The sequence below is a fragment of the Trichechus manatus genome, unplaced genomic scaffold, assembly GCF_000243295.1.
Source record: "Trichechus manatus latirostris isolate Lorelei unplaced genomic scaffold, TriManLat1.0 scaffold00024, whole genome shotgun sequence".
Lineage (NCBI taxonomy): Eukaryota > Metazoa > Chordata > Mammalia > Sirenia > Trichechidae > Trichechus > Trichechus manatus.
Window position 1 is genome coordinate 22,136,084 of NW_004443960.1, and position 25,104 is coordinate 22,161,187.

At 44.5% G+C, this 25,104-nt stretch overlaps 1 protein-coding gene across 3 annotated transcripts in view; it reads left to right on the top strand.

The window, feature by feature from the left end:
- Positions 1-24,630, top strand: part of PRKCB (protein kinase C beta) — a 396,410-nt gene extending 371,780 nt beyond the window's left edge. For 2 of the 3 annotated variants that reach the window (XM_004373341.3, XM_023728531.1), the window contains one exon: positions 16,170-17,503. In XM_004373341.3, coding sequence (XP_004373398.1) covers positions 16,170-16,328 — 159 coding nt within the window. In that variant the 3' untranslated portion in view covers positions 16,329-17,503. Of the gene's footprint in view, positions 1-16,169; positions 17,504-22,556 lie in introns of those variants that run through there. The other variant, XM_004373342.2, reaches the window with a different exon arrangement.
- Positions 24,631-25,104: the final 474 nt, after the last annotated feature.

The window sequence follows — 25,104 nt, forward strand, 5'->3', positions numbered from 1 at the left end:
AGAGGTTTGATAAGTGATGTGCAGAGGAAATGTAACAGAACAGGGCAAGAAAATGGGCACCCCATTTCATGGATGCAAGGCTCTATTAATAACACTATTTACAGCCATAACAATAAAATGGGTCAGATATACTTTATTAAATTATTCAATTTTACTAGAGAACATTCACCTATTTTATTGATCTCATGTCATCCTTTAACAACTCTTTAAGATCAGTGCTATTGTTACCTCTCCTGTATATATAAACAAACAGGCTCAGAGAGGTTAAGTAACTTGCCCATGGTCACACAGCTACTAAGTCCTAGTGCCGATTTAAAGTCCTATTTCTTCATCTCAAAAGCCCGTACTCTTGGCCACTATTATGCATCTTCTCTCATCTCTCAAACTGAACTGCACAGATGTGGGATTTGAACTGCACTCGGTCCAATCCCGGGTTTAAATGCTTTCCTGGGGCATGGGCTTAGGTGGGTGGTTGTTCATGAAATCCATGAACAACCTTGAATTCTGCTGTCAACACTGTTTACCACACACCACACACACACCAGTTGCCTTTGACTTGATTCCAACTCATGGCAACCATGTATGTCTCAAAGTAGAATGTGCACCATAGGATTTTCAATGACTGATTTTTTGGAAGTAGATTGCTAGGCCTTTCTTCTGAAGTGCCTCTGTGTGGACTCAAACCTCCAACCTTTTGGTTAGCAGCTAAGCACATTACCTGTTCGCACTACACAGAGACAATTCCCCAGAAAGCTATGACCAAAGGGTGAGAGAACGTGAGAAGATGAGCAAATGGACCCAGGAGGCAAAGACCAGCTTTGCTGTTTAACACCTGAGTAAAGATGGGCAAATTACTTGACTCGTTGAGTGTCCGTAAATGCGTGCTCTCCAATCTCAGCAGAGCCCTTAGCATTTCTCGGTAATCCTCCCTTGAGTCCCCTAGGCAAGTCTCCCAAGACTTCTTTTTTCGGAAGTTCTCCCTACTGTAGTCTAACTCTCTTATTCTCGGTCGGTTACTGCATCTCTTAAATCTTGAAGAAAATCAAGGTCCCTGGGTGGCTGTGGCTGGGCAGTCCTTCCACTTCCTGCTCCCTCCTTGCATCTGCATGATCCTCTTGACATCCTAGACCTGTTTCCCTCTGTCTCAGCAAACAGGCCTTCTCTCCCTCTTGTAAACCCTCCTATGGACCCCATCCTCCCATCCTCTATGTAGGCTGTGTCTTCACCTTCTCTCCATACTAGCCAAAGCTCCTATGGTTGCAAGTAGGAACCTGATTTGATTCAAACTGAGTTTTAATAATAGTAATAATAAAGTGTTCAGATGTGGCTTCATCCAGAGTCTCAATGTTAACAGAAATCCATTTCTCTATATCCCTTGAGTTGCCATTTCCTCTGTGTTGACGACATTCTTCATCCCAGGCACATTAACTCCTGCCAAAAGAGACCTTCCTTTCCCTGAAGTTCCCCACAACTTGGGCTTGGTATTATTGGAAGATATTGGGTCATAAGCCCATCTCTCAAGCAATCTCTGGGTCAGGGGGATGTAATGTATTGATTGGCCAGGCCTGGGTCACCTGTCCCCTCTTTAGCCTTTAGTCACCCCTTTAGTCTAACGGGAGCCCCGGTGGTGCAGTGATTAAGAGCTTAGGCTGCTAACCAAAAGGTTGGCAGTTTGAATCCACCAGCTGCCCCTTGGAAGCCTTGTGGAGCAGTTCTTCTCTGTCCCATAGGGTCACTATGAGTTGGAATCAACTGATGGCAATGGGTTTGATTTTTTTTTTTTTGGTTGGTCTAAAGCAGACATCTTGAGAGAAGGGGAGGGGCAGGCCCTCAAAGAGGACCCAGAAGAGGGGATGCCTGCTGGGTGGGCAGAAACAACAAACGTCCACTCTGGCTCTTTCCTGGCTCTGTCTTCTCAGCACATACACATGCTCAGTTTTTCTCCTCTTAAAAATCCCTTCCCTCAGCCTGGGCTCCCCCCATTGGCTACTGCCCTGACTGTGTTCACATAGAAACACATTTTTGTAGGAGCCGTCAGTACTTGCTCTCTCCACTTTATTACAGTTCATTCTTGCCCTCAGCCCCATGCAATCTGTCTTCTGCCCCCACATTCAGCTGCAATTTCTCTCACTGAGGTCATCAATGACCTCTAGAGTGCCTCCTTTCATAGATGTGTCTTATCCTTCCTGACCTCATCATATTATTTGGTAATTTGATCTTCCCTCCTTAAAAAAAAAAAAAAAAAAAATTCTGAAAAAGTAAAATAATTCAAGCAGCGCAAAAAGCTACACAGTGAAGTAAGCCTCCCCCACCCTTGACCCCTAGTGAGCCTCCTCAGTTCTCCTTCCAGAGCCACCCACTGTGGCCAGGCTGATGGCGTGTCCTAGAGAGGATTTGTATAAGCCTGGAAATACTGCACATCACACACAACGATGTTAGCATGCCAGACACAATTTTCTGTACCTTGCTTTGCTCGCTTGTTATATCTTGGAGATTATTTTTATCAGCACGTCTAAATCTACTTCATTCTTTTAAGAGCTTCCTAGTTTTCTATATGTGTGAGTATAATGGAAGATAAATTCAAAGTCCCTCTCTCCTTTGTAAACCTCTCTCCTGGCTCGTTTTTATGACACCATGCTCACTGATCTTCCTCTTACCCCCATGGCCACTCCAGGCAGAAATACCGACTCCATGAAGACCACTGATGTCAATAGAATTTGGAGGGCTGAGACATGCCATGACCTGAAAAGGGGAAGAAAAAATAGAAAAGGCTTATTTCTTGTTTACTTACAGGTGCAGTTTCTTAAAAACAACCACAAACTGCCCCCTAAACTGAGCATGAAAAACGACAACTCAGAGGTGATGTGTGAGTCTGCTAGAAATGTTGTTCCTAGGGTGTGCTGCTTGGCACAAGTGGAAATGTGTCCCTTTTGCCCCTCGGCACACGTTTCCCTCACTTCCGCAAACTGGGAGCCTCAGGACCTGGTTTAACCTTGTCCCTCCCTCCCTCATCTCTCTAGCATTGGTGGGAAGGTTGTTTGTTTTGGTTTTAAGTGGCGGCTCCTCATTCTGCGTGTAGCTGGAATACCCTGGGGTAGTTGGGGTGTGTCCCTGGGTGGCCCAAACAGTTAATACGCTTGACTGCTAACCAAAAGATTTTAGGTTCAAGTCCATCTAGAAGCACCTCAGAAGACAGGCCTGGCAATTTACTTCTGAAAAATCAACATTGAAAACCCCATGGGGCACAGTTCTACTCTGAAACAAATGGGGTCGCCATGAGTCAGAATTGATTCAATGGTAACTGGCGGCCACGCTGGTGGTGGTGGTGGTGGTGGTAGGCTGGGGTGTGGCCAGCCTGCAGAGCCCCTCTCTGGCCTAGGGCATAGTCATCCTCATCGAGTTAGCTCACTAGGATGGTTCCTTGTGGCCCCGGCTGCACAGGACTTCATCACGCACACTCAGTGGCAGCTACCATGGATTGAAGCATCATGGGGAGTATTGTATGTATATTTTGTCAAGCCCTCCACACCACACATTACAAGGTAGGTCCATTTGACACTTCAGGAAACTAGAGCTTAGGGAACTTAGCTCACTTGCTAGAAGGTTGCTGTCTTAGTCATCTAGTATTGCTCTAACAGAATTACCACAAGTGGATGGCTTTAACAAAGAGAAATTTATTTTCTCACAGTCTAGTAGGCTAGAAGTCCAAATTCAGGGTGTCAGCTCCAGGGGAACGCTTTCTCTCTCTGTCGGTTCTGGAGGAAGGTCCTTATCATCAATCTTCCCCTGGACTAGGAGCTTCTTTGCACAGGAACCCCAGGTCCAAAGGACATGCTCTGTTCCTGGCACTGCTTTCTTGGTGGTATGAGGTCCCCAACTCTCTACTTGCTTCCCTTTCCTTTTCATCTTTTGAGAGATAAAAGGTGGTACAAGCCACACACCAGGGAAACTCCCTTTACATAGGATCAGGGATGTGACCTCGGTAAGGGTGTTACAATCCCACCCTAAACCTCTTTAACATAAAATTAGAATCACAAAATGGAGGACAACCACACAATACTGGGAATCATGGCCCAGCCAAATTGATACACACATTTTTGGGGGGACATAATTCAATCCATGACAGTTGCATAGCTGGAAATTGATGGAACCAGGATTAGTACCCAGGTCAACTTGACTTTTAAGTCCATGCCACACAACCCGGTACACTTTATGAGATAGTGAGATATAGTAGAAGGTCCATGGGCTTTGGAATCAAACAGATCAGGATCTGAATCTTGGTTCTTCCACTTCACTCTGTATATTGTTGTTATTGTTAGTAGTTAGCTGCTGTTGAATCGATTCAGACTCACGGCGACTCCATGTGACCCTGAACAAATTGTTAACTTACCAAATTATCTGTTGGGTGGAGATAATCCTTTTCCTGCTGATCTCACAGACCTGTTGTGAGAATCAAAGCTAAAAAAAAATGCAACTAGAAGGGATAATTACTATTTGAGGGCTAGTTTCTTTGAAGCCAGCCATGTGGGTTTAGGATGAATGGTAAAGAAAAATATGATACTTTGTTGACATGGGAAAATGTTTGCAGTGTATTTCATCTAATTTTTTTTAAAAAGCAGGCTAAAGAATAAAGTAATGATTCCACGTTTGTTTAAGAAGTACAAGGCACCCATTCATCTCTTCATCTAGCCATCCAGAGGGACACACCAAAAGTCAACATCATGATACCACGGTTGTAGAATTACAAATGCTTTTGCTGTTGATTTTTCTTGGTGCTTTTAAAAAACTTGTTTGCTTCTGCAAGAACTATAGAAGACTGATAGAAATCTTTGACTCTGTTGTCAGGTCTGGGATCAGACCATGGCGTTGACATTTACTCACTGCTTGACTGTGGTCAGATACTTAAACGCCAGATTCCTCCTTGTGCAGCAGGGACTCCGTATAGCAGTTGAGGGGATTAACTGACAGTCATCGTAAAGCACCCAGCACAGTAGCCAGCTCATGTTGTTGTTGTTAGTTTCCATGAAGTTAATTATAGCTCATGGCCGTCTCATGTGTGCAGAGCAGAACTGCTCCATAGGCTTTTCAAGGCTGTGACCTTTCGGAAGCAGACTGCCAGATTTGTCTTCCGAGGTGCCTCTGGGTGGGTACGAACCGCCACCGTTCTGGCTAGTAGTCAAGTGCTTAATCAGGGTCTCCAGTTGGCTCATAGTAAGTACTTAACGTACACTATGATTCGTCTATTCAACTATTTTGAGTGCCTACTGTATGCCAAGTCTTGTCCTGAGTCCTGGAAATGCAGTTGTAAGCAAAACAGGTATGGCTGCAGCTTTCACGGAGCTTAGAGTTTCAATAGGAATATGGACAAAAAACAGATAAGCAAAGAAATAAATGTATAAGTATAGGTTGGGTAGCCATTCGAACAGAACAAGAAGATACTGTGTGGTTTAAAATCAGGAAAGGTGTGCATCAGGGCTGTATCCTTCCACCATAATAATTCTATCTGTATACTGAGCAAATTATCTGAGAAGCTGGACTATTTGAAGAAGAACGTGGCATCAGGATTGGGGGAAGACTGATTAACAACCTGCAATATGCAGATGATGTAACCTTGCTTGCTGGAAGTGGAGAGGACTTGAAGCACTTACTGATAAAGATGAAAGACTACAGCCTTTCATTTGGATTAAACCTCAACATAAAGAAAACAAAAATCCTCACAACTGGACCAATAAGCAACATCATAATAAGAAGAGAAAAGATTGAAGTTGCCAAGGATTTCATTTTACTTGGATTCACAGTCAATGCCCATGAACGCAGCAATCAAGAAATCAAATGATTTGCATTGGGCAAATCTGCTCTAAAACCTGTTGCTGTCGAGTCAATTCTGACTCATAGCCACCCTATAGGACAGAGTAGAACTGCCCCATAGGGTTTCCAAGGAACAGCTGGCGGATTCAAACTGCTGACCTTTTTGGTTAGCAGCTGTATCTCTTAACCACTGTGCCACCAGGGCTCCGTTACAAAAGACCTCTTTAAAGAGTTAAAAAGCAAAAATGCCAGCTTGAGGACGAACGCGTGCCTGACCCAACCCATGGTATTTTCAATTGCCTCATATGCATACAAAAGCTGGACAATGAATAAGGAAGACTGAAGGAGAATTGATGCCTCTGAATTATGGTGTTGGTGAAAAATATTGAATATACCGTGGACTGCCAGAAGAACGAACAAATCTGTCTTAGAAGAAGTACAACCAGAGTGCTCCTGAGAAGCAAGGATGGCGAGACTTCGTCTCACATACTTTGGACATGTCATCAGAAGGGACCAGTCCCTGGAGAAGGACATCAGGCTTGGTAAAGTAGAGGGTCAGCAAAAAAGAGGAAGACCCCCAAGGAGATGGATTGACACAGTGGCTGCAACAGTGGGCTCAAACATAGCAATGATCGTGAGCATGGCGCAGGACTGGGAGTGTTTGGTTCTGTTGTACACAGGGTTGCTATGAGTCAGAACTGAATTGACAGCACCTAAAAACAACAACAAAGAAATGAGCAGGATGCTCTGATAGAGAATAACAGAAAGGCAGAGTGAGGGATCTACTTTATTTGCATGTGATCCGAGCAGCTTCTCTGAGGCTGTGCATTTAAGCTGAGATCCAGAGAAACACAAAACATCGCATTTAGTTTTAAATAAAAATTTTGAAAGAAACTTGCTATCAAGCACAAAAGACTCCTCTCCCTCTTGCAGACTTCCTCCTAAACAGACATAGAGATGAAATATCCCTGATTGTAAGGGACTTTCATTATTAGCAGAAAAAGAGGACTTTAATCTTTCTTTCCTCTGCTACCAGGCCAGAACACACTGGATATTGTCTGACTCTGCTCGGGAGAAAAGCCTGGGTCCACCAACTCCTTTCAAAGATGATCATATGTAAAGGCACCTCTGTGCTTAGCTGGCTGATTCTCACTGATTCTCATGTTGCTGTGGGGACTGTTAGGCATAAAAATGACCCTAAATTTCATTGAATTTGTGCATTAAAAAGAAAGTCTTTTGCCTTTTCACCCAGGCTGTGTGGCTTGGGTGTCTTTTCCTTGTGGCCTGTTCTAGTCTTGTTATCCTGAAGTTGCCCGAGTGTCTTAATGGAGGTTGGGCAGGCAGCTCCCTGTTGCCATTGTTTTAGTTTCCATTGAGTCGGCTCTGACTCTCGGTGACCCTGTGCACAACAGAACGAAACGCTGGCCAGCCCTGCGCTATCTTCCTAATTGTTGCTATGCTCGAGTCCATTATCACGGCCACTGTGTATTTTGAGTGTCTTCCAACCTAGGGAACTTTCTTCCAGCACTATATAGGACAATATTCTGTTATGATCCATAGGGTTTTCATTGGCTAGTTTTCAGAAGTAGATCACCAGGCCTTTCTTCCTACGCCGTCTTAGTCTGGAAGCTCTGCTGAAACCTGTCCACCATGGGTGACCCCGCTGGTGTTTGAAATGCCAGTGGTATAGCTTCCAGCATGCTAGTAATATGCAAGCCACCTCAGTAGGACAAATTGACAGAGGGGTAGTGGCCTGCATCATTTAATCACATTTTATCAAACTCAGTTAAGCAGTGAGCACATGGGACAGGCGTTTGTCCTCTTCTCCAGCATCTCACCCTACCCCTGCCCTCCTTTTGCTTCCACTCCTTCCCTGAGTTTTTTTGATTCCTGCCCCAAAGAAGCAACATCTTTCCTTTAGGCTGCACTCAGCTTAGATGGCACGTACTCCAGAAAGTCTCTCGGGCCCTGCTTAGTTTTCTCCCCTCCGTGCTCAACCACCACACATATCACACTATGTAGCAATGTGCTCGCCTGTCTCCCATAAGCTCCATGAGGACAAGGACAAGGACCATCTCTCTACGTGTCGTCATATTTCCAGTGCCCAGCGCCCTCCTGGGCAGAGGCTGCACATTACCTAAACATTAGCTTTTCTCATCATCTCCTCCACCACCCATCTGTCAGTGTCTCATACTGTGGTGGCGTGCATGTTGCCATGATGCTGGAAACTACGCCACCGGTATTTCAAATACCAGCAGGGTCGCCCATGGTTTCAACAGAGTTTCCAGATTAAGACAGACTAGGAAAAAAGGCATGGCAATCTACTTCTGAAAATTAGCTAAGGAAAATCCTACTGATCATAACAGAACATTGCCTGATATAGTGCTGGAAGATGAGTCCCCTAGGTTGGAAGGCACTCAAAATACACAGTGACCCAAACAATGGACTTGAGCATAGCAACGATAGTAAAGATGGCATAGGATCGGGCAACATTTCATTCTGTTGTACATGGGGTCTCCAGGAGTCAGAGGCAGCTCAGCAGCAACTAACAACAGCAATCACATCATCCTCTTAGCACCCAGGTACACATGAGGACAGTCGTTTGGGAGACGTTGGTCTTACAGTTTTTGATTAAGATGAAGTGTGTTAAACAGCATCAGGCAGGCCTTCATCCCTTGGTTAAAAATCCTCATTGTCTTTATTTCTATTTTTTCCTCTTTCTACCATGACAATAGCACTGTCATTTGAAATAGCTTGTATAGTTGTTTTTTCTTATTACACAAAAAAATAATACCTGATTGTTATTTAAATTTTCAAAAATGCAATCACATGTAAAGGATAAAAGAGAAAATTCAAACGCTCTGTAATTCTTCCAGTCTTTGTAAGCATACATATACATATGCATGCGTATTTTGAATATAAATTTTTGTACATAATTTACAGAATGGGAACATGTTGTACACACTGTTAGTAATTATATATTACTGTATCGTTCAATATTCTGCATCTTCTTTTAATTTTAAAAAGGGCTTTGCATGGTGATACGTCAGATAGATGTATCATTATTTATCTAACTGGTTTTCCTGTTAGCTGATAGTTGATTCTAAATTTTTCTTCTCTCTAACAATTCTTTGGTGAACATTGCGTATCTTGACGGGATAAACCCAGGAGTATAGAGGAGGATCGGGAAAGGCCTCCTGGCAGAAGTGACATCTGTCTGGAGATAGAAAGGATATGTAGGAGAAAGCCAGGTGAAGGGGGCAAATGTGGGAGGCAAGAGTCCCTGGTGGAGGAAACAGCCTGTGCAAAGGCTTGCATGTGAGGGAGCGTGTGAGTATGCTAGGAACTGGAAGTATTTCAGTGCAGCTGGAGAGGGTGTTGGAGGTGGGGGAGTCGGGGTGAGGGTGTGGGCAGTGAGGCGGTTATTGACCAGGTGACTGTCTTAGTCATCTAGTGCTATTATAGCAGAAATACAAGTGGATGGCTTTAACAAAGAGAAGTTTATTCTCTCACAGTCCAGGAGGGTACAAGTCCAAATTCAGGGCATCAGCTGCAGGAGAAGGCTTTCTCTCTCTGTTGGCTCTGGAGGAAGGTCCTTGCGATGCATCAGTCTTCCCTTCGTCTGGGAGCATCTCAGCACAGGAACCTCAGGTCCAAAGAACATGCTCTGCTCCTGGCTCAGCTTTCTTGGTGGTGTGAGGTTCCCATGTCTCTGCTTGCTTCTGTCTTTTATATCTCAAAAGAGGTTGGCTTAAGGCACTATCCAATCTTGTAGACCTTATCAATATAACTGCCGCTAATCCATCTTATTACATCATAGTGATAAGTTTACAACACATAAGGAAATCACATCAGACTACAAAATGGTACACAATCATACAATACTGGGAATCATGACCCAGCCAAGTTGACAGATATTTTTGGAGGACATAATTTAATCCATGACAGTGACCAAGGCCAAGTCCGAGGTGGCCCAGGGAGCCATACTAAGGAGTGTGGACTTTGGGTGACAAGGAGCCGTGGCAGTGAGAGCAGGGGGGTGCCATACTCAGCTCTGCATTTTTTAAAGACCCCTCTGGCTGTTGCAGCTACCTCCATACAGCTGGCCTAGCCCACCCTACATTCGACAGGTAGACTCAGAGCTGTGACGAATACAATGCAGCAGAAATTAGAATCAAGAGGAGAGAAAAAAATAAAAAGAGTTAACACATAACAGCTCACAGATAAGCTTTTCAAACTGTCTAGGTTCTTAAATTTGGGACACAATTCAACAGCAAGGCAAAATCCTTACTCCCCTCTCCAACCTGGCCGAGGTACCCTTTGCTTTAAATTACTTCGTTGGTTTCTGGCCCGCATCCCTGATCCAAGAGCCCGATTGGCGTATACCAATGACAAGAGGGTTGAAATTTCTTCTAGTAGCTGAGCAAGGCTGTGGTGTCCACCCAAGCCCGCCAGAGAAGCAAGTGTGGTCCGCGCTGCGTTTGTAATGCAATCCCAGCCACCAGCTCCCTGTTCTCCAAGGACACAACAGGCGTGGAGCCGACAGGCGCTGTGCCTCCCCAGGGCTGATGTCTCCATTTAGGAAGCCCACCTGAAGCTAATGGGCAGTGACAGCTCCATTTGAAAAACACAGAAACACTTAACAGGGAGGCTGTGATCTGCCAGCCCCTGTAAACTGCTTATTAGCAGGGAAATCACGCTCCCGCTGTATCCTGCCCCCTTGGTTAACCCCTGTTCTTGCATCTCTTCTCTGCTATCTCACTTAAAGATTTCATTATTCTCTGAGGCAGTGGGGGAGTTGGGGGGAGGGGGGAGCAGGGAGGCTACTGAGCTGCCAGAAGCTATTTTTCTGTCTCCCATCAGTGCCTCTGTGGAGACCCAGGCAGAGCGAGAGCCTTCTGGTGTGGATGAGAAATGATGTTTTTTAAAGAAAAATGGTCCCTGAAGACTATCTCAGCTAATCTGCTTCCTACGCTGGCTGATCTGGGTCCCAACACCCAGGCCAAAGAGAAATACCCACAGGTCGGCCTTATAACATACCATCTCGTGCCAGTGACCCCTGCCACCACTGTCTCTTAATTTGATCTCAGCACCATCCCTTCTTCTCCACCCCTTTTCCCAACCCCCATCCCGGCCACCTTCATCTGTCCTCTGATGATTGCACCAGCCAGGCAGCCCCCTCTGCCCATGCACCCCCCATACCGCAGCCAAGGGCTGTCTGCCGACTTGAGCTCTCCACTGGGATCTCAAACTCATCATAAAGGAAACCAAAGTTTGATCCCCCCTCAGATATGCTCAGCCCCCACTGTTCTCCATCTCAGTAAATGGCACCCTCACTCACCACTTAGAGATCAGACCAAAAGTCTCAGGGTCACCTCCAACTCTTCTCTTCCTCTCAAACCCTACATCCCACCCATCAACAGCTCTTGACAACTCCAAGTTCAAAGTTTACCCCAAATCGTAATACATCTCTCCATCCCCCTACGATCACCTTCCTCCAAGCCACCATTGTCTCTTGCCTGGATTATTGCAGTAGCCTCCTAACTGGTCTCACTGCTTCCATTACCCCTCTCCCCCATTCAGTCTATTCTGGGCACAGCACCAATGTTCGTTTTTGAACAAACAAAAAAACCAGACTCATTGCCATCGACTCAATTCTGACTCAGAGCGACCCCGTGTGTTACAGAGTAGAACTGCTCCACAGGATTTTCTTGGCTGTAATCTTTTTATGGAAGCAGATCACCAGGACTTTCTTTTCAGCACCACTGAGTGGGTTCGAACTGCCAATCTTTAGGTTAGTAGAATAATGCAAACCATTTGCATCACCCAGGGACCCTTTTAAAACATAAAACCAAAAAAAACCAAACCCATTGCCGTTGAGTCAATTCTGACTCATAGCAGCAACCCTATAGGGCAGGGTAGAAGTGTCCCATAGGATGAAGTCAGCACAACTGGACAAAACCAAAGCTAAGAAGTTTCCTGAATACAACCAAACACTTTGAGGGACAGCGTAGCAGGGGTGGGTGTCTGGGGACCATGGTTTAGGGGGACCTGTAAGTCAATTGGCATAACAAAGTTTATTGAGAAAATGTTCTGCATCCCACTTTGGTGAGTGGCGTCTGGGGTCTTAAAAGCTAGTGAGCGGCCATCTAAGATGCATCCATTGATCCCAACTCACCTGGAGCAAAGGAGAATGAAGAACTCCAAAGACACAAGGAAAGTATTAGCCCAAGAGACAGAAAGGGCCATATAAACCAGAGACTCCATTAGCCTGAGACCAGAAGAACTAGATGGTGCCCAGCTACCACCAGTGACCACACTCTGACAGGGAACACAACAGTGGGTCCCTGACAGAGCAGGAGAAAAGTGGGGTGCAGAACTCAAATTCTAGTAAAAAGACCAGACTTAATGGTTTGATTGAGACTGGAGGGACCCCGGAAGACATGGCCCCCAGACTCTCTGTTAGCCCAAAACGAAAACCATTCCCGAGACCAACTCTTCAGACAAAGATTAGACTGGACTGTGGGACGTAAAATGATATTCGTGAAGAGTGTGCTTCTTTAGCTCAAGTAGATACATGAGACTAAATGGGCAGCTCCTGTCCAGAGGTAAGATGAGAAGGCAGAGAGGGTCAGGAGCTGGTTGAATGGACATGGGGAATCAGGGGTGGAAAGGAGGAATGTGCTGTCACAGTATAGGGAGAACAATTAGGGTCATATAACAGTGTATGTATAAATTTTTGTATGAGAAACTAACTTGAATTGTAAACATTTACTTAAAGCACAACAATTAAAAAAAAAAACAAAACAAAATGAAGTGTCCCATAGGGTTTCCAAGGAGTGGCTGGTGGATTTGAACTACTGACCTTCTGGTTAGCAGCGGAGCTCTTAACCACTGCACCACCAGGGCTCCTGTTTCAACATAAGTCAGATTATATCACTCACTGCTCAGAATTCTCCAGCGGCTTCCCATCAAGCTAGATTAAAATCTACCATCCTCACACAGCCTGTGAGGACCTCTGTGATCTGGCTCCTGGCCACCTCTTTGATGCCTTCTGTTTCTCCCCACCTTGGTCACTCTGCTCTGGCCACACTGGCCTCATTGCTCCTCTGTGTCTATGCCAGGTGAGCTCCTGTCTTAGGGCCTTTGCACTTGCTGTTCCCTCTGCCTAGAATATTTTTCCTCCAGTGATATCTAAATGGCCCCCTCACTCACTTTCCTGAGGTCATCCTCCAAGATCATTTCCTCAGAGCTAACCACTTTATAAGCTGATCCCCTGACCTGGCTTTATTTTTCTTAATACCACTTATCTCTGCCCAGCGTTAAAATACTTATTTACATTTACAGTTATATCAGTGTGTGTTTGTTCACTGCCTTTCTTCCCCACAGAAGGTAAACTCCATGAGGGCACGGGTTTTGTGTCATGTACAACTGTAACCGAACATCTCAAACAGTACGCAGAGCACAGCCGGTGCTCAATAAATATTTGTTGAAAGAGCAGATGCATAAATGAATGCATGAAAGGATCCAGACAATAAATCCTAACCACACTGTTGACTCTGGGGGTCTATCCTTTGTGGGAGTTTTTCCCTCACTGGCGGAAGAGCCAACCACAAGTCTTGATAGAAGGGCTGGGAGTCAATTCTCATTTTCTGAGTCCTGAAGCCAAGATATTGAAACAGCTGGCTCAGTTTGGCCTAGAATGCCAAATAGGTTTCTTTAAGTCTGATTTGAGTCTTTTAAAAATGCAAGGCTGCTTCCACAGTATTTAACAGTTAAACACCATGAAAATACTCCATTGTAGGAAGCATATGTTTTCTGTAAGGATTTGTAATGGGAAAAGAGAACAAAATAATACTTACAGCTATGATGGGTTGAGCACTGTGCCGGGCACATGCATTATCTCATTTTGTCCCCATCACACACACACACACCCCTTCCCCATGTTAGGAATCAGAATGATCCTCATTTCACAAATGAGGAAACAGACTTTAAGGAGCTTGCCTGGAGTTGCATAGTTAGTGGATGGTAATGCCAGGATTAGAATCCAGGTCTGCTGGCCACAGACGCAAGGGCTTGCTTCTATCCAAATGGGATGGGATCAGGAGGCTGGGGCTTGGTAGCCGAGTACCCTCACACACAGCAAATACCTCGGCTTCCCTTCACTGTAAGGCTTTAAAGATGCCTATATGCTCCTTTCAGAGCCCTGCTGGCACAGTGGCTAAGTGCTATGGCTGCTAAACAAAAGGTCGGCAGTTCGAATCCACCAGTCCCCTCTTGGAAACCCTATGGGGCAGTTCTGTTTTGTCCTATAGAGTCACTATGAGTCAGAATTGACTCAATGGCAACAGGTTTTTTTAATACTCCGTTACATTCTCGCCTAACCTTTACTCTTCCAGGTACTCAAGTTCAACAACAGCCCCGCATTTTCTCATCAGCATCCTCTCAATTGCCAAATGCAGTGGCCCATTCTCAGTGCTTTTCCTATTTGACCTATTGGAGGTATTTGAGTTTTAACAATGCCCTTCTTCTTGGGTTCTTCTCGTTCCTTAATTTGTCTGATGCTGCTCTCTCCTGGTTCTCCTTCTACCTCTCTATGACAGCATTCGGGCAATTTTCTCAATGCAAATGGGATTAACGCCTACTTCACAGGGTTGTTATGTTAATTAAAGAGGTAATGTATATAAAACACTTAGCAAATGTGTGTTGCATAGAAAGTGTTCAGTAGTAGTTATCACTATTATTATCACCCCCCCATTCTGTACCATTATTACTGTTATCTCCCCCCGCCCGACCCTCATATTTTGTCTTTCAAGTTTTCTTCAAGACCTCCTTCCTGAGCTCCTGAACTTGTACTTCTCTCTCGTCATCACCTAGAATCTCACAGATCCCTCAAGGGCATCGTGTCCAAAATGGAAACAGTCATCCTTCCCTAATTCCTTCTACATTCACTGTCTTGGTGATTGATATAACCGCATTCTCTGTCATTCAAACTAGAGATCTCACCATCCTTGACTTCTCCTCCCACATTTCCCACCCTGTCCCACTCCATTATTCCGTCAGCCCCCGAGCTATCAACTGTACTTGTAAAGTAGAGCCAGGAGACTTCAGATGGACTTGGTTCACATTGCAGCTCTGCTATTCATTAGCAGTGACCTTTAGCAAATTATATAATCTCCCTGCCCTCAGTTTCCTCATCTGTAAAATGGGGATGATAATAATGCCCCTCTCTTAGCATCATTGGGAGGATTAAGTAAGATAATACAAGTAAGAGCTGTCCAGGGTGTCTGGCATATAGCAAATGTGGAATCAATACTAGCTATTATCATTGTTATTATTATTACTTCTACTGTGTTGTTAGGTTATGGCTACCTCCTATAGACATTGTTTGAAACACTTATAGCTCTTACGCAAATGGGCTTTGCACTTAGAGCAAATAGCAAGGAATCCCAGATTTAGTGGTTTGTCTGCTCTCTTCAGGAGGGAACTAGTGTGTGTATGTGTGTGTGCCCTCAGCGTGCATGCACACTCACACACACACGTGTTGTGATTCTGCCTCAGGGCAGGACCTTTCCATATAGAAGGACCGGCAGGATGGGTGCAAAATGGTGATGGATTTCTCTCTCTGGGGCCAGATAACCACCTTACCAAGTGCCACTCCATATTTCATCCCACCCCTCCTTCGCTGGAGAACGGCCAGCTGAGTTCATCTCCTGGCACCTTGTAATTAAGGGTGACTGACTTACAAGCTCACCAGGGCCTCGTAGTTTCCCAGGCATTGCAGACATCAAACCCAGGTCTTGGTTGGGATTTTTCTCCATTGACGGGAGTTTGTAAACTCCTGTATTCTGTTGAGCTGGAAAGCAACAGTTCCTGATTGAGAACCAGAGGAAAGCGCTATGAGAGATCCGCCACTAAAAATTCAAATGCCTCAGGTGATGTATAAATGGGTCATTAATTTGCATCTTGTACAACATGAGACATCTCCAGTGCTTTAACCCCATCTCTCTCAACAGATGAGCTTGGCTGACTCCTGGGGGTGGGGTGGGAGCACATGCCCCATGCCACTAGCCCCACCATCTCATGCCTTTGCCATACAGTTCCTAACTGCCCAGAAGGACGCCCAGGGCACTTAATAAGCTACAGCAGCTGAAGGTCATGTCCCAAAGTTCATGAGGATTTTGCATTTTATGTTGCTCTCATCTCTGATCATTGAAAAACCTCTCTGATGTAGTGAAAGTGACGGGATTGAAGAAAACCATATCCAGTTTTGTTTGGTTCTGTTTTGTTTTGCTTTTTGCTTTTTTTTTTTTTTTTTTCTTTCTCCACCCACCACAAGTTCTTTTCTTCCCCTCTCATAGTGTGGGCGAAATGCTGAAAACTTCGACCGGTTTTTCACCCGCCATCCACCAGTCCTAACACCTCCTGACCAGGAAGTCATCAGGAATATTGACCAATCAGAATTCGAAGGATTTTCCTTTGTTAACTCTGAATTTTTAAAACCTGAAGTCAAGAGCTAAGTAGATGTGTAGATCTCTGTCCTTCATTTCTGTCATTCAAACTCAACAGCTATTGTGGTGACATTCTTTTTCATTGCAAAATTGCATTCATGTTTTATTTGCTGATGAGACTGGAGTGACCATGTTTCAGAGCCCAAGTGTCCTCGGGTAGTTTGGAGCCTCTCTCCTGAGATTGGATTATGCAGATGGCTCAAAGAAAACGCCACTGCATAATTAGCCGATTAACAAGTCCTCGCACAATTTATTTCTCCAGTGTGCCCCTAACTAGATCCAGCAGGGAGACGAAATGCCTGCTTTCTCTCTTTCTTGGTACCACATTTTCACCCGTTCTCCAACCCCAACCCTCCAATCTAGATTCTTGCTACAAAATGGGTGGGTAATTGGAGGCTAGCAGGATTCATCTACTTCTAGACTTGGAGTTTTGCTTATACCCAAATGCATGGTTGCTTTGGCCTTGAGGGGAACCCCTTGGTTCTGCAGGTTTTGGAGGCTCCGTGACTTTGGAAAAAACATGCTAAAATGAAAATTGTATTTGTTGGTTTTTAAACTCAAAGTTAAGAAGATTATCTAAGTCCTTTTAAAATTCCAAGTCTGTGCTTTTAGACAGTTTCTCTCTAAAAGCACTACAAGGGGCCAAAGGGCAACCAGCTTGGGTGCTATCTCAGCACTGTAATTTCTGATACTCTGTGTCCCTGATCGCCCTCATCTCCAAACTACTTGAAAAGGACATTTGGCACCACTTCTTGAAAGTACATGGTCACTCTAGAAAGGTCCTCAAGGGCCACAATTTTACATTACATTTCAAACTTTATTTGCTTCGGGGTTTTATTTCTGTTGTTCAAATGCCAAAAAAAAAAAAAAAAGGTTACTCACTTTGTTACACATGCTTTAAATTGTGTGTCCAAAATGTTATTAACCACAGTGACCTGCTTTGATTCAACCAAGAAGACAGCTCCAGAGCCCAGCAGACCCATGCTTGTGGGCATGGGATTTGTCTAGGTTTGTGGCTGGCTTTGGAAAGCCAGTTCAGAGCTCGGAGAGACACCATTTCTTGAAACAAAGACAGTTGTACTCTTCACTTTGATGTTGTTTTGAAAGATGTTTGTGGAATGTCCATTTGTATCTGGATATCTGTTATGTGCCATTTTTCTTCTAGCATTGAGATATAATAAAAAAAGAAAGAAAAGAAGAAATGCTATTTCAAGGAACACTGCTGTCTTTGAAAATGTGGAGTCACACTACAGAGTGGGGCTCCCTGGGGCTTCAGGACAGAAAGGAACAAAATCTACAGCTTATACCTGCCCTGCTGTTCAGCCAGTCAGAGAGGCAGGGCTGTAGGCCCCTCAGGGGCTCCTCATGGTCCACAGGAGGGTGGGGCAACCTGGCCAGGGCCTCCTGCAGTGTCAGAGCCCAAAGTCCCCATTCTCTCTAGGCTCAAGTTTAGGGGTCAGCTAAGAGCATAGCTGGGGCTCTTGATTTTCTTATCGAAATTGTCAGTCCACCCAGCTTGGACCAAACATTCTTTCTAGCAAGCAGCTTTGAGAGCCTCCAGAGCCCACACAAGTCCCTTGGGTGGAGGAGATTTCATTTTTGTCTGAGCAGATAAGGACAGCAGATGACTCCTCATCCTTGTCTGTGGCCTCCTGCTATTCTCAGCAGCCCTAAAGAGAATTCTTACCATAATTCAAGGGATTTCCAGAAGTTCTGGAGCTTCTGAGGAACCATCAAGGAAACTTTGAAAACTTGACAAATGTCCTTGAATTAAGACTTCTCGTCTGTAATAAAACCATGATGGGGAACTCTACCTAGGCCAGGCCCCCTGCAGTTCATTGCTTCCTGCCCCCTTTCTTCTCCTTGCTCTAGCTTTTGGGATCACCCGTGCTGCTGCCATTGTGGTGGCTGCTTCCTGGAGCTAAGGTGAAGCAAACCTGAAGTCCTAGCTGACAAGCCTACAAGGATAGAGAAGGAAGGAAATCAGGGCAAAACCCTTTCATTTGATTGGTGGGGAAATTGGCATCTGGAAGAGGAAGTGACTTGCCCAAGATCACCCAGCTGGAATACAAACTCAGTTGCCTGACCTTCAGCACAGGGTCTTTCTGCTCTATAGCAATGCAATAGGAGCCCAGGTCACGTTTATCTCTGAGCCATGCCCACCAACAAGCAAGTTCTTTGAGGTCCTTCATCTGGCTGTTAGGTCACCAGGACTTTCCTTGGACATCCACTCAGGAAAATAAAAAACATGGAGAAACATTGGGCCATTGAAAAATGATCTGAGACAACTTTAGAGAGCAAGGTAGGATGGATGGATGGATGGATAGATAGGTAGGTAGATAGATGATAAATAGAATATACTGTATATATACGTACACTGCCCTCTACATTTTCCAGATTGTTGCCATTATTTTTCAAATGTTTAATAGTTTATAGAAATAGGTACTCAGGCCAAAGTCTCTGTTCCGCCAAACGAACCCTTTGTGGAGGACTGGTCAGGGAAGCTTTCTGTGGAAGTAAGGGATCATTAGTCAAAATTCCTGCATTTTCCTTTCTTATCAACATCCCAAATGCAGAGGAGACCAAGAAAAGAGCTGTGACCACATATAGTCTCTTGGGAATACTTTGAGAATTTATCCAGAAAGAAAAATAATTTATTTTTTCATTCATCTGTTTGTCCCACCCTCTATTCATTCATTTAGCCAGCATTTATTGAGTACCAGTTGTGTGCTGGGCTCTATGCTGGGTGCCAGGGACACAGTGGGGAACAATAAAGATGTAATCTCTGTCCCCTTGGAGCATACCATCTGGTGGGAGGGCAGTCATTAAACAGGTAGTTAAAAGCAGGATGTAATCTAGAGATACCAAGTCTCTAGGTTAGTCAAAGAAGCTTTTTACAAAGAAGAAAAAGCTATCAAACGCCTTTGGGGCTCTTCTATCTCACCATAGACCATAGTTTGCGGCTGAAGGAGAAGGTGGAGCAGCACCCTTTGACCCAGATTTCTGAGAAAATCATGTAGTGTGATGAGTGGGGAAGAAGAGAGGCAGGTAGGTAGGTAGTTGCTGGGAAGGTATCTTTCTAGAAGGCCAAAGGCATAAGCCTCTATGCTTGAACAGACCACATTTTCATTTTCAGGATCTGAGCAGAGACAGATACCCATGTTGTTTCTCTATATGGAGAGGGGAGCTGGGTTTATAGCTTGATTCTGAGCCCTAAGTCTCATCTCTTGGGGCATTTAACTCAGATTCCTGCAGACCTTACCCTTGCTGGCCCTCAGGGAAACACCGTTCCTCTTCCAACACACTGCCTCCAACTTGAAGTAGCCTAGGTCTTCTAGTCCAGCTAAGATGGGCTAAGATTTTCCAAAGTTCTTAAATTAGGGGAGAATAAAAAAGAAACAATGAGAAAATCCCCCCTTCCCTCCAAAAAAAAAAAAAAACCTAAACACCATCTAGGTTAACAATGGCTAATTGTCTACCAGGATTGCAGAATCAAACTTTGAATTTCTTAGCGTTCTCACTGACCTGCACCTGTCCCTAAGAAAGAATAGGGTTACAATCACCAGGACCTTCTTAGGGTTTTAACAGGAGGCCAGTCAGATTAACAACCCTCCTTGGATGAGCGATGCTCTTCTCATCTGACTTCAGATGCTACCAACTCAGGAATTGTCCCAGCAGAGAGGGCCATTCTCTCCCAGCTTCTAGGAGGAAATTCAGGAGTATTTTCTATGGAGAACTATCCACAGGACGACGCCTATAAAGGCAAGTCCTACGTGGACCATGTGGTTGTTTGAAGCATGACTCATAACCAGTGCAGCAAATGGGGAAGGGCTTTCAAAGGTGGGGCTGGTGGGAAGGGAATCTTGATTGGGCAGAGATTCACAGGCAGAGAAGGCCTGATAGGGTTGATAATACCAGGGGAGACCTTCTAGCCCTGAATATACCCAAGACCCACACACAACCCAGAGCTCTCAGACCTTGAGGGGAACTAATGGTGAGCTAACACAGTTCAGGTCATATTGAGGGCCAAAATGGACAGTGGCTCCTATGCAGGACCCTTGGGATCAATGGGAACAAGTCTCAGTTTTTTTTTATTTGTTTGTTTTTGGTTTTTTTCTGGCATGCATTTTATTTTAGACAGCAAGCTATTAATGAGGAAAACAGCAAGACATCAGAGAAGTCCCATTGTTTTGCTCTAGAGTGAGAGCCCTGGCTTGAGGGTAACTATAAGTTGGAAAAAGCAAAGCTCCTCCTTAGTCAAGTCTTCATTCATTGACTCATTCATTCAGCAAACAATTATGAACAGCCTCCTGTGTGCCAAGCCCTATTCTTGTCACTGGAAATACAATAGTGAGGAGACGGACGAGGAGCCTTCCTTCCTGGAGAGAAATGATAAATAAGCAGATAAATAAACAAGAAAATTTCTGAGAGCAGTAAGTGCAATGTAGACAAAGAAATGTTAACTTAGGAGTTGCGTGGGGATCAGGAGAGGGCTGCATAGGCAACATTAAGTGAAGTGGCGGCATTGGAGCTTTTATCCCAACATAGGAAGTAACACACTGAGTGCCTGGGGGACGGAGCCTCCCACAGCACAGAACTGGATGACAGCAGGTAGGCCAAGACTAAGAAGAATGGGAGAGGGCCCACCATCCAGAAAAGATTGAATTGGACCCAGGATGGAGAACAGCTCCAACAGCATCTTTTAGCACTCTCCCTCCTGGCCACCTTTATTTACCTAAGTGTGTTCCTGATGTCACTTTACCCCCACCCCTACCGCACCCCTCACACGTATACTTGCAAGAGTTAGTAGGAAACTCCATGGGGACATTTGACCTACCTGTCTGGGAGCAGCAAAAAAGAAGCAATTCTTGTAAAAGATTTTGTAAAAAGGAGAATGAACCCAGCAATGAGAAATCCCTAGCAGTCAGTGCCCATTAAGGCATGGGTAGCAGTTGGCCAAACTCTAGCAAGTCAATCAATCCTCAGTGACCCTCCCCTCTTTATAATCTGTCACAGCTCTGCCTTCAGCCAGACAGCATGCCTGGTATGGGTGAGACCCAGGCACTTTTTTGAGAATGCATTTTCCTTGGTCACCTTGTAGCAAAACAATCGTAAGGCTGTCGCCTCCAGTCCCAGGGCATGAGACAGGGCCTAATTCGCCGCGACATGGTCAGGTAAAAATCCATAGCCCATTGTGCAAGACTAGATTAAGTCACTTCACCTTTCTGTGCCTCACCTTTCTCATATGTCTGATAATGGAGGGTGAGGACTGCAGGTCGACCTGTCTCACAGGTGGGTGTGATGAGGATGGGAAGAGGTGATGGACTGAGAGGACCCGGAAGAGGTAAGGGTAACATGCGGATAGGAGAAGATCTTTTTATTAGCCCACAGTCTGATGGTCCCGGTAAAACTTCTGCCAAACCGTAGTTAGTAAACTGAGATTAATGCTCCTCAAAAGAAATGCCAGACTAACTAGGAGAATCAAGTTAGCTTTTGTTTTGTTTTTTAAGCTGCCCTTATGGATCTTACTTTAAGCTTTGGGTTTGGTTTCTTAAAGTTTGTTGATTCTATACATGCTATAAACTTCCTTGGCTGAGGAAGACACAATTTCTAGTCTGTGGGTGGGTTTTTGAGGATCCCCTTCAAAGCCTAGATTGCACCAGCGAGTATGGGGTGGACGATGGTCATCCCCTTTCATGAAGCCACATCCCCTTCTTTGGAGCCCAGTGGCCATGCAGCAGACGTCCTTTTCAAAGAAAAAGACCTCCTAGCCACAGGGGTCACCATTGGATGGTTTTCTCCAGGCCATTCTACGCAGTGACTAATTCTATGAACATTAAGCATGGTAAAAAGTAGTTTCCAACTCCATTCATCTGAACACCAAAAAAAAAACAAAACTGAAAAAACCAAACCCACTGCCATCCAGTCGATTGTGACTCATGAAAGCCAAAGAAAATACACACATACATGCAACATTTTATGGCAACCCTTAAAAAAATTCAATGAATTAATTCCTTTTGTAGCAAATTTCCACCAAATTCTCTATCCCGAAGCTAACACACACTGTAAAACGAAAGCCAGGGACAGCATGCACAATGCAGCTGCTAAAATCTTGCCAGCACAGGGCTCTTTCTGACTCTGCCCATGAGAAGTCATCAGCTTCCTGGTAACCAGCATGTCTTGGTCATGTTCTCTTCTTCTTATGCTGTGTTAATGTATTTGCTTTCCATTTGGCAGAGAGACAAGCGCGACACCTCCAACTTCGACAAAGAGTTCACCAGACAGCCTGTGGAACTCACTCCCACTGATAAACTCTTCATCATGAACTTGGACCAAAATGAATTTGCTGGCTTCTCCTATACTAATCCAGAGTTTGTCATTAATGTGTAGGTGAATGCAGATTCCATTGTTGAGCCTAGAAGGTCAGCCTTCAGGCCAAGTGTATGTATCAATTCTAGTCTTCCAGGATTCATGGTGCATATGCTGGCATTCAACACGCGGGGAGCTTGTCCTAGAGAGCTTTTCTTTGTACGTGTAGCTTGCTAGTTTGTTTTCTACATTTGAAAATGTTTAGTTTAGAATAAGCGCTTTATCCGATTATAGAGGTACAACTTTTCCAAACATCCAGACACTCATCAAATGGACAGACAGTGTCAAAACTTCTGTGTCTGATACCAAAATGCTTCAGTATTTGTAATTTTTAAAGTCAGAAGCTGATGTTCCTGGTAAAAGTTTTTACAGTTATTCTACAATATCTTCTTTGAATGCTAAGCATGACTGGTATTTTTAAAAGTTGTGAGTAAGCTTTGCAGTTACTGTGAACTATTGTCTCTTGGAGGAGATTTTTGTTTAAGAATTGATATGATTAAACCAAATTAATATATGCAACTCTCTGGTTTACATGGCTGTTTTTAACTGGAGTCTGTGGCATAGAGGTTATGGGTTGGAGATCCATAGGCAAATGAGGCCAGGAGATGAACTTTGTTTCACTCACATAGAATTTTCTTAATTAAACTCATTGTCAGTGGTGAAAAATGGAGTAGTTTATATAAACATCTGAACTTTCATATTCACTTGAAAAAATGAAAAGACTGACAGCACTGGGTCTACATTCCCAGGTGGAAATAATTAGACAGAATTGAGAAATGGCTGTCTCTTTAAAAGGAGTATATGCTCTTGTTTCACCACAGTCTCCACCATCCCCTATTGTATTATGCCTTCCGTTCACTTCCCGGGCCGCTGTAGCCATTTGAGGCTGAGAACCCTGCCAATTAAAAGGCACAGGATTGATGACCACAATATTTTCTTGTGCCCATAATCAGGGTGGAAACTCCAGTGGTGTAGTGGTTAAGAGCTACAGCTGCTGACCAAAAGGTCAGCAGTTCAAATCCACCAGGCACTCCTTGGAAACTCTATGGGGCAGTTCTACTCCGTCCTATAGGGTCGCTATGAGTCAGAATCGACTCAACGGCAACGGATGTTTTTTGTATAATCAGGGTATCTGAATCGCCAGCTAGTCAACATGGCTAATGTTTATTAAATCCTCAAGTATCAAGGGCATAAAATTTTCATTCCGGCCATGACAAAAGTCAGCAAGGAGCCTGGTGTCAGTACAGAGAGAACACTTTTCCATGGTCTATGAAGATGTCACTGTTTGTAAATCTACCTACTTTTTGCTATTTTCTCCTAATTAAGTTTCTGCAAAAAAAAGGTGAATGCCCTTTCCCAACAGCCATAGTTGCCTCGGAAGACCAGAAGAATTGGAGAAATTAAGGGAGATAAAACATGTTGGCATGGTAAGGAGTCTCCCTCTCTCACTCTCAGAGTAGCATGTTACTGAATCACTGGGTGTCCGCCTGATTCCTTTTTCTCTGAATGAAGTCATGCTTCTATTTTCTTTTTTGAAAGATGTAGTAATCCAGTCTGTAGCACATGCATTTGCAGCTGCTAAGGCCAGTGGGTAGGAGAAAAGAGCCAACGTGCCATACCAAGCACATTAAGACTTTCCAGCATTCATTCATCTCCTCCCTTCTTGGAAGAGTCCCAGTAAATGGAGCGTTGGGCAGATACAATGGATCCATTGATCCTAATGCGCTCATCTTTCCAGAATTTTAGAAATTCTTCCAGTTAAAATCAGTTGTAAAAATGATGTGGCAGAGGCATCTGACCTCCTCTAACTTCATGAGGGAGAGAAAAAATCACCATCAGCGTCAGCCCAAGGCTGACTCCTATGAGGTGGAGGTCAAACATACCTCCACCCTCCAACCTTTTTACCAGTTCTGACACCAGCTATCCCACCCACAGCATTCTTTACTTCTCTGCTGGGTTCAATAATTCATTGCAACGGGCACACAGAACTCACAGAACATACTCACAGTTATGGGGTTTATTAGGTGCCTTAGGCTTGGTTCTCTAGAGAAGCAAAACCGGTAAAGCATATAAATATAGATAGAAAGATTTATATCAAGCAAATGGCTCATGCAGTTGTAGAGGCTGTCCCAAGTCTGTGGGTCAGAAGAGAGGCTTCTCCTGATTCACGTACTTGCAGGGGTTGGCGAACCCAAGAGTGGCAGATCAGAGAACAGTGCTCTTGCTCACAGGCTACGAAGATCGATGAATCCCAAGATCGGCAGGCAAGACCACAGGTAAGCTGCTAGCTCAAGTCCCAAGAACCAGAGATCAGATGAGCAGGAGCCAGCTGCAGGATCCATTGTGAGCGAAAAGCCCCCGAGCCTTGCCAGAATGTTTGTTTATATTTGATGTAGACCACACACCTAAGGAAACT